The sequence below is a fragment of the Elgaria multicarinata genome, chromosome 4 (assembly GCF_023053635.1).
Source record: "Elgaria multicarinata webbii isolate HBS135686 ecotype San Diego chromosome 4, rElgMul1.1.pri, whole genome shotgun sequence".
Taxonomy (NCBI): Eukaryota; Metazoa; Chordata; class Lepidosauria; order Squamata; family Anguidae; genus Elgaria; species Elgaria multicarinata.
This window is the reverse complement of record NC_086174.1, coordinates 23,090,201-23,104,294: the sequence shown is the minus strand read 5'-3', so window position 1 is coordinate 23,104,294 and position 14,094 is coordinate 23,090,201. Positions and strand designations below refer to the sequence as shown.

The window sequence follows — 14,094 nt, the reverse complement described above, 5'->3', positions numbered from 1 at the left end:
ACTGTCACCCTGTTAAATGAGAAGAACTAACATTTCCATTTGTCAAAAATACTGACAGTCTGCAATATCTTGGGGAAAGCTTGATAGATGTATTAAGCTGATCTAAAAAATGTTGACTGTTTCTCTACTGGTACAGTGCCAGGTCCAAGAATGAAAAGGTTTAAGGAAGTGTCCCACCCAGTGTCCATCATAATGAGAACATGTATGGAAGTGCTTGGGATATGTCTTTAGAACTCCAGTTTGGAGAGGATCAAGCATGCTCCTGAAGTGCTTCTGACAATGTGAAAGACGATCCAACCAAGCATGGTCTCTGAAGGACCACATTATGAAATGCTGATGTGGTCCACATGGTTGGCTTTCAACACTGAACATGGAAGCATACCAAAGAAAAAGGTGCTGGGTGGGGAAAATGACAGGCCTTCCCAAGCAAGCTTCTTGGAAAACACATAGAACACAAATAATAACATGAGAAGCTACTATCTAGGAAACCCTCACCCAGCTAAATATATTAACATAGCTGGCTCCAGAACTAACCTAAACCTGGCAACTGCGAAGGGACCATGGATGTTAGAAGTGCAGGATATTAGTTGCCCACTTAAGATCTTCTGCCCCAGCAGTCTAAGTATGAAGTACGGACTACCATCATAAGGTTTATTTATTTATTTATTTATTTAAGGATTTTTATGCCGCCATTCAGCCAAAAAAGGCTCTCATGGCGGCTTACAAAGGTATTTCTTAAACTCTTAAGGTTTAAGAGTAGCATAGAGTGCATTCTCAAGGTTGGTGGGGGCTCTGTTTAATTTTGAGAGAGAGAAATGCTAGGACTTTGTGAACACTCTACTCCTTAATTCCACACCGTGCTGACCCACCCATGAAGCAGGGTGAGGCGCCTGCATCAGACAATGGGACAGGAGGAGCGGTGAAATGCACTGTTCTCCCCCACCGCTGTCACTGCCCTGCCTCCACTACCAGTTGCTCTAGAGAGCCCCACCAGCCTCTCTCCCACTGTGGCATTTGCCACACAAGAGAATGGCTGCCAGCGCTCTCTGGAGCAACCATCTGCCCTCTGTTTCCCTCATTAAGAGCCGTGTGGCCAGAAGAAGTGTTTGCAGGACTGTTGCAAGCCCCAAGCAGCCAGTTCTTCTAGCTGTGCAGCTCTCCATACAACCAGTGTGGCAGCAGCAACAAAGCTACCCCCCTCCGCTGCAGCAGTGGGGGGAGGGGGGAGAAGGAGCATGATGCAGTAGTGTGTATCCTTTCTTTCTTCAGACAGCAAGAGAGCTTGCACCGGCACTGTTTCAAAGGCTGAAGGGGAAAGCTATAAAGAAACCCTCTCTGTGCTTAGAGGTTCTTTTAGTATATAGTAACTCATTGCCATTCCTTTAAAGAATGGGCATGGGCATGGCTGGAAAGTGATAGCGCTAGAACGGTGTGCTTAGTGGATGAGGGGTCCGTTTACCAGACCAAGATAGAAAAGCCTATGAGGATTTTTCTTCTACTTAAACCCACTAGAGAGCTTACAAAAATCTTGAGACAACCCTGTTCATTCAGCTTTTTAATGAAATGTTTTGCAAATGTTAAAACCAGTAGTATTTCATACGTCTTTTAAAATTTCATTCTCTAAAGGTGGTTGACATATTCTGTTTGGGAACACACCATCCTTTAATTCTGCAATTGTACAGCAGGTTTCTTTTGAAACATTTTTGGTGGCATACTTCCTTTCCCTGAGGCTATCCTTCCCTTCTGGACTATCACTCATCAGTTCAAGCAAAATCACCTGCTCAGCAACCATCTGGCAGAGTTGCTTCTTCTTCATTTTAATTATTTATTCCTGGCTACCCTAGGGATGTATACATTGGACATAACAAGGCTTGACTCAAAATACAAAATATTTGTCCAGAAATTTTGGTGATAACAGGCAGACCAATTATGGTCATCCTAACTAATACCATAATAAACTCAGCTTAAAGAACCACTAAGAAAAGGGCCAACTTACGTATTATATGCAAATACATGCAACTGTAGCCTGACAACTCTTGAAAGTGGAAAAGCCATTTTGAGAGCAGGTACTTAACCCTTCCCCCATCTGCCATTGCTTCAACTCAAATTCCATCCCAACCCTGCTGCCGCATTGCCTTCCACTGTAAGAGCAAGCACATATTTGAAACCCTATGGAAGGGAAATACCACTTGGAAGGTGATTGGAATGAGGGAATAAGTACCCTACACACATATTCCTACCAATTCATATTGGCCCATCCAGAAGTGTCTTTCTTCTTTAAAAGGGTCATCTGGCCACAGATGCATGCGTTTGGGCTAAACTATATATTACCTACTGTTGTGGTTAGGTTTTTACCCACAGAAGGAAAAGGACTCTAAAGAGTTAAAAAGATGTCCTTGGCCAGATTGTCTCTGCCAGGAGAAGTCCAGTATGAAGCAGATTCTTCCCTGGCCTACGTGCGGTACGAGATGTACAAGATGAAGAGACTATTGGTTAATTGGGCCAAGGAGAAAAGTGTATTTAAGAAGTCCATGTTGTATGGAACTTACTGCTGGAACTTACTGCTGGAACTTACTGCTGACATTATCAGACTGCTGATGTTATACTGCTACGTTGTTGCTGTACTGTTGGTGAAAGGACTGTATATATGACCATTTATTCTGTAAGTAATTTATTTAGTGTCAGTAAAGCTTCTTACTGACCAAAGACCGTGAGTGCTTCTTTTGTTCCTAAATTCAAGCTGAAACCATTTCCAGACTCTACGCTGCTGCTATTTCGCACTCTGCTATATTTTTGGGTAAGCAATTACCCCGATAGGTTATGCGCCCAGAGAAAGTCTGGAAGGCATAATTTTTGGTTGCTGGAAAGCTTGAGAGCAAAGGAACGCTGGAGGGAAAGACGGAGTCGAGCTCAGGCAGTTCATCGAGCTCAGACGGGTCTGTATCCAGTGTGAGTCGCGCTCCAGCCCAGCCGGTGAGGATGGCCCAGGTTCAGATGGCATCCAGTATTCCGGTGGAACGGCTGAATGAGAGAAATTACTTAACGTGGTCATTCAAGATGGAAATGTTTTTGAAGCGGGACAGATGTTGGAACGTCGTGAGTGTCCCGAGGCCGGTTGGTCAGACTGCTCAAGAAGCACAAGTGTGGGAAGAGCAGAATGAAAGGGCCAAAGCAAACATTGTCTTGAGTATGGAGGACTCGCAAATTGTCCATATCAACAGAGATGAGACGGCAAGAGACAGCTGGAATGCGCTGAGACAGATTTATGTGCGTGCGTCGGCAAGCACACGGCTGAGCCTCACCAGAGAGCTGTATCGGTTAAAGTTGGAGGAGGCTGGAAGTTTGGCAAATCATCTCCAACAGGTGAGATCTCTATTTGTCCAGTTGCAGGAGGTCGGAATCGTTTTTACGGAAGAGCATAAGTGCTACCTGATTTTGGGGTCGTTGCCTCAAAGCTGGGACGTTCTGACAACCAGTCTGGAAAGTATGAAGACTGATGAACTCACTCTTCATTATTTGACGGGTCGTTTGCTCCAAGAAGAGAAACGGCGTCTTTCCAGGAAGGAGGAAAACTGCCAGGAAAGGGTTAAGCAGTCAGCCCTTGGCAGCGGAGAAAGAATGCAGAAAGATAAGTGTTTCCAAGACAACAGTGTGGAGAGAGCCGCAGTTGCAATAAGAAAGTGTTATTTTTGCAAACAGCCGGGTCATATCAAACGCTTCTGTAAAAAAAAGAAGAAGGGAGTTACACAGGCTGGAGAGAAGAAGGAATGCTCGAATGCATTTGTTTCAGCCACAGTGAGGTGTAACGAGGCCCAAGAGGTTTGGCTGATTGATTCTGCGTCGTCCAGTACAATTTCTAATAATCCAGAGGCGTTTCGGAAGTTGGAACCAAGCAAGGTGAAGTCAATCACGCTTGCAGATGGACGAACGTCGAGGGTGGAAGGAATTGGCTGTTGCTACGTTCCATGTCTGCAAAAGGAGTGTGAACAGGTTCTGTATGTTCCAGATTTAGATTTTTGTCTCCTTTCTGTTAGTGCTCTAACGTCTGAAGGATACGTTGTTACGTTTCAGAAGGATGAGTGCCAAGTGATTAAGGATGGACAAAATGTGGCACTGGGACATGTTAAAAATGGACTGTTTTACATGGGTGCAGGTAAAGAAAGGGTGGCACAAACTGGTAACGTGCCAGACCATAAAAATTGTGTTCATGAGTTGCACAGGCGTTTAGGTCATGCAAGTTTTAAAGTGTTAAGTCACATGCCTCAAGTGTGTACAGGGTTAAGCTTGCGAAACTGTAAAAATTTCTTGGATTGTTCAATCTGTCATCAGACCAAATCCCGGGTGCAGAACATCTGCAGGAAAAGTGACAGGGTGTCACAAAAGCCTTTTGAACTGGTGTTTATTGACTTGGTAGGGCCATTCACGCCTACACAAGGGGGATCCAGTTACGTGCTTGTAATTCTGGATGATTACACACGCTTTAGTTGGTGTTATTTACTGAAGCGAAAATCAGAAGCTTTTGAAACTTTTAGGGATTGGAAAACTTGGGCGGAAAAGTTCTTTAACAAGCCCATTATTTCTGTGCAGTCGGACCGTGGGGGTGAGTTTGTTTCTGGAAGGTTCTGTGAGTGGTTTAGGAAAACAGGAATCACACACAGGTTAATAGATCCCCAAACTCCTTTTCAAAATGGGTCAATTGAGAGAAGAATTGGAGTACTTCAAATGAAGAAAGATTCTCTCATGGCTGATGCAAACGCTGAGCAAGATTTGTGGGGAGAAGCATTTTTAACCGCAAACTATTTGTGTAATAGAACCTGGAGCAGGGTTACAGGCAGTTCGCCTTACTGTTTACTTTTTGGTTCAAAGCCAGATTTGTCTCACTTGAGAACATGGGGGTCTTGGGCATACGTGCATATCCCAAAGTCCAAAAGATCTAAAGGTGAAACCAAGTCTGTGAAATTACGTTTTGTGGGTTATTCTGGCATGCAATCCAAATCTTGGCGTTTTTCCCTAAGTCATGGGAAGGTGGTTGTTTCTAGGTCTGCTACTTTTCAGGAGGCAGGTTGGAACAGGATTCAAGGTTCCCAAGTTCTGTTAGAAACTGTGAACAACCAGGAGAAAACAGTAACTCAGGGGTTAACTTCTCAGAGCCCTCACATCTCTGAGAAAAGTGTTTCCACTCCCAAAAGTGGAAGGGAGGAGGGAAATGAAAGGGAGGAAGAAATTTCCAGTGTACCTCGTCGTTCACAAAGAAAAAAACAAAGGAATTCCACCTTTAAAGTATTCAGATGAATTCAGTGTGTGTTATGTGAAGTCTGAACCTGAATGTTACAATGGTGTGTTGAAATTGTCTGAACAAGAGCAAGAAAAGTGTTTTCAGGCAGCGAAAACTGAAAGGGGGTGTTTTCAAACACACGTGTCTGTATGCAAAGGGGCAAGCAAAAGAGTACATGATTGTGGAGCTAGTGGTTCGTCTACTGGTGGCAGGGAGTTCCCAAGACCACATTCAAGAAAACTCAGCCCAAAGCTGCAGGAAGGGTTGAAACTGAAGTCTCTGGGGAAAGTTAGGTGTTACCTTGGTGTAGAGGTAGAAAAGTTTCCAAAGGAAATTACCTAAAAAGCCAGAAGCAGAAAGTTTTAAAATTGCTGAAAGTTTGCAAGTTGGAAGATTGCAAAGTAGTTCAACGCCCCAAAGCACAAAGTTTTTCAACAGTGCTTGGAAGAAGAAAAAAAGAAAAGCTTACATATAAATAAGTCTCTGGGAAATGTAACACACAGAGAAATGTACACAATGTTGGGATTGTTGTAAACATGTAAAGTTGATTTCTTACAGGTAAAATGTAATGAAATGTAAATTGTATTTTTTTTCTGTAGTTAAAAATGAAAGGGTGTTGTGGTTAGGTTTTTACCCACAGAAGGAAAAGGACTCTAAAGAGTTAAAAAGATGTCCTTGGCCAGATTGTCTCTGCCAGGAGAAGTCCAGTATGAAGCAGATTCTTCCCTGGCCTACGTGCGGTACGAGATGTACAAGATGAAGAGACTATTGGTTAATTGGGCCAAGGAGAAAAGTGTATTTAAGAAGTCCATGTTGTATGGAACTTACTGCTGGAACTTACTGCTGGAACTTACTGCTGACATTATCAGACTGCTGATGTTATACTGCTACGTTGTTGCTGTACTGTTGGTGAAAGGACTGTATATATGACCATTTATTCTGTAAGTAATTTATTTAGTGTCAGTAAAGCTTCTTACTGACCAAAGACCGTGAGTGCTTCTTTTGTTCCTAAATTCAAGCTGAAACCATTTCCAGACTCTACGCTGCTGCTATTTCGCACTCTGCTATATTTTTGGGTAAGCAATTACCCCGATACCTACAAATATACCAAAATTCTTATCAAGACAAGTCATCTACTAGGATTCCAGGGCATTCCTGGAGATTTCTCCTCAGGATAGCAGAACTGGTTTTCATCTCATTTGTCGATTCCTAGGCAGGGAAGCAAGTATATCGGAAATGCAGAAATTGTTATGAACTCATGGAGGTGTCCCAAATCTCACTCTCAGAATAGCTACATGATTCCCTCTTTTCTCTCCTCCCCACTTCAAAACATTCATTGATTCTGTTCAGATGACAAACTAAGCTACAGTGGTTACGCATTCTGAGCGAAACATTATGGCTTAGTGTGTCGTGTGAGCCCTGACTTAGCATGTCATGTGAACCATTCCTAACCATGGTGGCTACATAACCATGGTTTAAACATGCTCATTTGCTGCAAAGGGATTAGCAACCTAACCACGGCTTAGCATGTTGTCTGAACAGGCCCATCATGAAACCTTTGGCTTAAACCCTTAAACACAAGTGCAGTAGAGGATGAGGGCTAAATATCTGTACCTGCACTAGCACATTGTCTTTTCTGTTCCATTGCCTTTTCTGATCTTCCTCTCCACGTTTCCCTATGTTGAAAAGTAAGTCCTCAAACTTCTTAAAACATTTACAGCCAACCTTTCCTCCAAGGAGCTCAGGTGGCATACATGGTTCCCCTTCCTCATTTTATCCACCCAGTGCTGTGAGATAGACTGTGCTAAGGGAGAGCAACTTCCCAAGTTCACCCTATGTGCTTTTTTGTGGCTGAGAGGTGATTTGAACCTTGGCCTCCTCATACACTGATGGCACTAGATAAATAATAAGGGTCAGGAAAGGGGGTTTTATGAGCAGAGAAGATTTCCATTTACATTTCTTGGGTGTGTCTTCCAAGAACATCATCACAGTGGCAGGAAGGCATGAGAGTACACTGAAGCTCTCCTGCATCTTTCTGATCACCCAGAGAGCCAGAATTCACATGCACATAAACTGAAAGTAGGACAGATTACTTACTGTGTAGACTCTGTGAATGGCCAATACATAACGGTTTGGATCCAGAGATGTTGTAAACACTCAGCAGCAAACCAAAAATGCTACTTCTAGCTTTAGGGATATAACTAGGTTCAGAATATTCATGCACCCTATCTCTTAGCCGCTCCACAAATTACAAACAGTGAAGCAGCAGACCAAAAAAAGCTCAGAGTGTTACAATAAGATTCCTATTTTAAATTATTTCATAAGTCAAAAATCCAAAATGCATTTTACTTATTAAATAAACACCATAACATTGAGCAGCATTAAGCACACAATGCAAAACAAAGATAGACAATATCTCTCTCTCTCTTCCTTCACATATTGATCATGCCATACATGGGTAAGGCTAGACAAACATTACTCTAGAGAACATTGTTTTATTTCTGAAGGATATTCTTACATTAACCATCAGATCCATTGACCAGACTGAAGATGAAGACCACATCCATTCACCCACAGTATACAGGCACAACTAGTAAAAGCAGGTTTTGGCAGCAGAGATGGAAATCAGAAACTAATGGGAAAATCGGCCAATCCTGAAAGCCTGCCCTTCTGCTTACTCTATTTTGAGGGCTGACCAACAAACAGCAACTTCACTTCCTCCAATTAAAATCCAAAGCTCAATGGAAACAGGAAAATACCTATCATTTCTTGCACAGTGCAGAAACTCACTTCCTTGGTAAATTAGGAAGGAAATAACAATAGAGCTTAAGGGCACAATCCTACACAAGATTAGACAGAAAAAATCCTGCAACTATGAATCCCTTAAAGATTCTTAGGATTGTGTCCTAAATTTACACTGCAGAATACCCAGGCAATTTCATTCACATGGGTGGGGAATCCCTGGCCAACAAACTGATGGCTTATTAAAACACTATATTTGAAGAGTTATTTCTTAGTATAAACTGGTGATTACACTTTGGACAGATCTCATGTCTAACTGATGAAATAAAAATATGTAAATCTGATGCACAGGCAATATAGTACAAATGATGAAATCTAGGGACCCATTTGTCTCGTAAACTAGCTTTATTTTGCAATAAATATTCTTGCAATTAAAATCTGCGCAAGACTTCTTTCATCTTTCAGTACAACCACAAATTGTACAATCACAAATTCTTGTGAGGAAGTACAGCACTTAGGGATTTATTTTATTTTATTTTTTTAAAAGACAAGACTCCTGTGACAACATGAGAAGGGAAGGGTAAGGAGGACAGAAAGGGAAATTAGGAAGTGCAAAGATAACACAGCATTGATAAGTTACTGTACCTTCATTAATGTATTTTGAAAAGCTAATGTCCTTTGAGTGTACTATTTGAAATAGCAAGGAGATTATGTTTAGCATATTCAGCCTTTCCCTGCGAAAATAATATGTTTCATTCAGTTTGCCACTGGATACAACTGAAGCTGGTCTGGTTGGATGCGTGCCAGGCACTTCAGAACACAGCAAGCATGAAAGCCACATTAGCAATTGACCTCCTCAGTCACACTTCAAATATTCTGAAGCAACACAGACAGTGTAGAAAGAAAGCAAAAACAGGTACCAATTATCTTGCTGCAGACAAACCCAGAAAAAATACCAGATAGTTGCCTGCAACTCTCTCTGTCTCTTTCTCTAATTGCAAAACAGGCATGGCTACCAGAGATAGCAGAGGGCTGCTGCATTAGTTGCCATTAGGATTTCTGCTATACAGAAGTGGGACAGGAAACAGTGCACCAAGTTAGGCCATGGCAGTAATATTACATTTGGGCCACTGTGATGTGACTATGCACATCATCAATCACACTGTCAGCATTCCCAGCACATTTAAATTTGGTGAAACATATTATGAATGCATAGTGAGGTGTTCTTTTTCCTGTTTCAAAGGGAGCAGCCAGCTTGATTATTTTTTCAAGCTAAACCAATTGCAAACATGTCCCCTTATATCTATCTGTGATCACTGGGAGACCGGGGACTATCAGCTCAGATGGCAAGTGGTATTGCAAATTTCTAACCAGCTAAACATTGCATGAGTGAGCACAACTGTAACAGAGATGAATGAGCAATGAGGGCTTACAGGGACATAGGCTTGCACAGCACATTTCATTAGGATGTGCATCCAAGGAAATTTATTTATTTATTAAAGGCGAAGATTTATTGAGTACTCAATCATAAAGGGCATTATTTTTATTCATTTATTTTTTAAAACACTGTAGACACTGATGCCCTACTCTGTGTTCAGCTTGCCTGACCAGGGAAGGGCCACTGCAGGTGAAGAGGGCTGGAATGAGGAGACACTCCTCAAGCCCCAGCACTGGTGGGGCTTTGTGGTGACACTGGCTGGAGGAGGGTCTTTAGAGGCGATATTAGCCTTCGGGGGCCCTCTTCCTGGCATCTTTGTAACATGGCTTCTGGCAGAGAGACATTATTGCTTGCATTGTTCTTAATGCCTTATTAAAAACACAACTGAAACTAGACATTCACATGCTCCTAAAGGCATCAGAGCAGGTCTCAGATAACTGAAGTGCCCAAGTCAAATGGGGCAGTTGGAGATGATGGCATCCAGCAAGCTTAAAAGGGGAACAGGGGAAGGTTGGAGACAGAGGTAGGTACTCACCACTTTCCAACGGTCCTTTACCACGTAGTTGGCCGGCAGAATGTCGACCTGCTCCCCTCCCCCACTCATGTTTGGTTCGTCCTTGATAGCAGCTGCTAGGCACTGCATTTGCCAGCCAGAGAATATTTTAGTAGCAGCTCCCAATTTAAATGAGCCATTTATCTAGGAAGAAGAGAAAAAACACAAACACAAAAAAGGGAGGGGGGGGAAACACAAAAGAATTAATGCAGGTCATCACAGGCTGATCATGCTGGTGAAACACTCCCAGTTTAAACCCAGCGATGGAGGGGAGCGCTAGGACCTAGCACCTCAGGGTTGAGCGCAGCTTGCAATAAGCCCTGCTGGCCCGAGCAATCGCCCTCTTCACCAAATCCTGAGCTTTGTCCTCATGCATAAAATTAGCAGAAGCCACCATGCTGTGAGTCAGCAGCACAAACTCAAAAAGTAGTGATAAGTTACTGGCTTACACCATGCGAGGGTTTTCAGTGCTGGGAAGGGAAGGGGTTCTGAAAGCCAGCAACTCAAAGACAGGCCGAAGCCAACTGCTTGGATACTGCCTGAGTACCAGAGTGGTAAGACCAATGACAGAAACAACCCAAGAGCCAGTACTATATACCAAGAATGTAAATTATCTTGCCAAATTAATCGGATGACTTTCAAATAGGCACCTTCAACACACGGCTCATCAAGGTTTGCCAGGTACTACACACAGCAAGCATCCAGAGTACTTTGTTGAGGGCCAAGATTAAAACAGCTACTTCCGTGAGTCAGCCAAGCAGAAAACTGAATATATTTGAAAGGATTTCAGCTATCAGTATGTTAGTCCTCTTAAGTGACCTGTACACTGTACTTAAGTGCATAAAGTACAGAAATATGTGTTAAGCCTGACCATCACCATGCTTACTCAGAAGTAAGTCACATTGATTTCAGTGGGACTGACTTCCAAAGATGCCTGCTTAAGATTCTCTGGTTCCTGGAACATTTCCCTCGTGTCTAGGGTAATGGCCTCTCATTAGATTTTTATTCTCACCCTTCACCAAAGGTTCAGGGTAGGTCACAGGAATTTTCCTGCCAAAGAACCTATAAAGTCCAAAAAACATTTCTCTTGTTTAACTTTTGAATGCCTATTTAGTTCAGAGTGTCTGAATGAATCAGTGTTTATCATTTTTCATTACAGAAAATTATTTGTTTGTTTCCTCAACTAGGTTACTTTATGATTCTGTTGCCACCTTTTATTAACTGGAAAGAAGGGATTGTTTGAACAATACATTTCTGTAATAATTTTGCCTTCCTTTCATATTAAGTGTATCTTGCCTCACAGCTGGCTTGGGATACAGAACCAGACACAAATGCTGCATTTTCTACTTTCAAAACTGATGTGAGTTTAATCACGTAACAAATCTGAAAAACTGAAAGTCCACAAGAGAGGGATTCACTCCAATGCATTCCATGGAATAAAACAGGGAACAGTTTAAGACTGTACAATATAATCACCCACATTCAAGAATATTATGAGCATCCTTAGCATTGATCATAACTTGCAAAGTCTTAACCCAGAGCCAGGAAATGCTTTAGCAACACTGAAATGATAATGGGGAAAACATTTGGAAGAATATTTGCTTGCTTTCAAGTACTTTCTTGTATTTAAATGATTGATTGATTGATTAAAGTGTACTCCGCCTTTCTACCAAGAAAACAGTACTCAAGTCAGCTTACAATAACACAGCTAATTTTGATTTAAACAATAAAATGGATACATTAAAACCAGAAATACATGTGCACTCAAACATATGTGCAGACCCATTCTGCATATGGAATTCGCTATTCAATTAAACAGAGATCTTTAATCTATCCATGCAATTCCTTACATATTTAGATTTAGCCCCTCCTTTGAAATGAATAGGGAGCTATTAATAGAAGTGGTAGAGATGTACACAGTTCCTGGTCCCATAAACAATTCCTGAATTGAGGTGGGCTGTAATTCAACAAGCAGGCTGAATTTCATCTAGAACACTTGGTATGTCATTTATTATGTTTTATTACATTTTAACGTATTGTTTTAACCAATTTTAACTGTTTCTGTAAGCCTTTATGTGCACCATTTTTGGTAGAAAGGCAAAATGCAGATCAAATAAATAAATAAAACATTTGGAATGGGCTTTACTTTAACAGAACAGCACAGAATCTGCCTACAGAACCCTACCCAAGCTAATTAACTGAAGGAGTGACGGTCCCTCATTGCAAAAACACTTTCTGAATTGCCAATGAAGCTTGTGCAGAGTTAAAAACTAGATAAAAATGGATTCTTATTTTTTCTGTAAGTGGAACACTGCAGACGTATGCTCTGTTTAAGCCTCTTTTAAGCCTGCAGAATTTTTACTTGTCTAGTATAGGTTCTTTGATGATCTTCTGAATGGGATTGAGAGGATAGGCATTAAACCTGAAAAAGATGCTGGCTATTAATAGTGAAGAACCCAACCCAACCAGGCCTGCAGCTGTGCAGCTTCCCACACAAAACTCTCTTGAACTGCATGGCAATTTTTGTAGCAGTGATCTGCAAGATCCAAAGAATTTACCATTTTTAAAGCAAAATTATATTCAGTAAAAGTGCCTCTTTTATTCCGCATTACACATAATCATAAGGCACAGTCACTTGCAAAAAACAGACCCTATCTTCAATAAGCTGATATTAAATGAGTTCATTAAAGTCAGACTTGGCCACAGGTATTCGTGCTTCAGTAATCTCCAGATTGAACTATAACACATTCAGCATGGGGCTGCCACTAAAAACCGGTGCAAATTAAGTTTGGGCCAAACATTTGAATTGCCAGTCTCCATGGGGGAGGGATCAGTGGGCATCCACCTGCTTCCCTTGCTCAGCTTTGTCCATTTTCTTCTGCTGCCCCTTACGCCTGGAACGCTCTTCCAGAACATTTGAGAACTACAAGTTCAATCGTAGCTTTTAAAGCTCAGCTAAAAACTTTTCTTTTTCCTAAAGCTTTTAAAACTTGATTTTGTTCTGACTTTATAACGCTAGTTTTACCCTACCCTGTGCCTGTTTGGTGCATTCTCTTCCCCTCCTTATTGTTTTATTATGATTTTATTAGAATGTAAGCCTATGCGGCAGGGTCTTGCTATTTACTGTTTTACTCTGAACAGCACCATGTACACTGATGGTGCTATATAAATAAATAATAATAATAATCCCCTCTTCTGTATTTCATGGATGGCTGGAGTTCCCAAGCTTCAATTAGCTGGTGGCCACCATCTCCCCCCCCTCCAAGAGTGCCCCTTGGAATGGGGGCATTTGAGGATAGGGATGGCAGCTGCCAAGTGGAGTGGAGAAATTCCAGTAAGTTCCTCCAAGAAGTCCCCCCTCCAATTTTGCAGACTGCGAATGGTGGTGAAAAATAGAGGGGATTTTGGCCCAACCCTGTTCAAAACATTGCCATTGAACTGTTGGCAGGGGGTGGATGTTCAAAGCATATTACTCCATTACTGTTTTAATTTAATCTACACTGTTTGCCTATTTGTTTCAGGTGAAAGCTAGTTGTTGTTTTCTTAAAGCCCTATATGGCTTGGGACCTAGGTACCTTATCCTTGTGTATTCTGCTCAACATCTGAAGTCTTGCTCAAAGTGAAGCCACTGACTGGTGTATGACAGGGGGCACTAGGAGCATAAATTTCTCAGCTGTGGCACTAACTCTATGGAATGTCCTCTCCAGAGAGGTCCACTTGGTGCAAACACTGAGTGCCTTCAAATGCCAGGCAAAATCCTGGCTTTTCAAATAGGCCTTTGGAATTAGCTTCTTCCTTTTTTTGGCTTGCTGCTCTCCTGCTTCTGAATTAGTAATTTCACCCCTTTTTTATTTCACTGGGGTTATCACACTTTTGCTTTGCTGTTGTTTGGTGCAATTTAATGTTTATACTTTGCTGATTTAAAAAAAATGATTGTTTTCTTGTTTTGCGTTCAATTGGAAGATGGAGCAAGAGATATAGTTTTTAAAATAAGTAATTGAAAAAGATCTTTATGGTTTGTTTGGGAGAATTTGCTTCAAACTTCAATATATGCGAAGTAAACAAAGTTGCATTCAAGTTTCCTTC

The 14,094-nt window shown here is 41.7% G+C and overlaps 1 protein-coding gene across 1 annotated transcript in view; it reads right to left on the bottom strand.

The window, feature by feature from the left end:
• Positions 1-14,094, bottom strand: part of TTBK1 (tau tubulin kinase 1) — a 117,325-nt gene that overhangs the window by 85,405 nt on the left and 17,826 nt on the right. The window contains exon 2 of the mRNA XM_063123977.1: positions 9,991-10,152. Within this exon, the coding sequence (XP_062980047.1) occupies positions 9,991-10,098 (108 nt within the window). The 5' untranslated portion in view covers positions 10,099-10,152. The remainder of the gene's footprint in view (positions 1-9,990; positions 10,153-14,094) is intronic.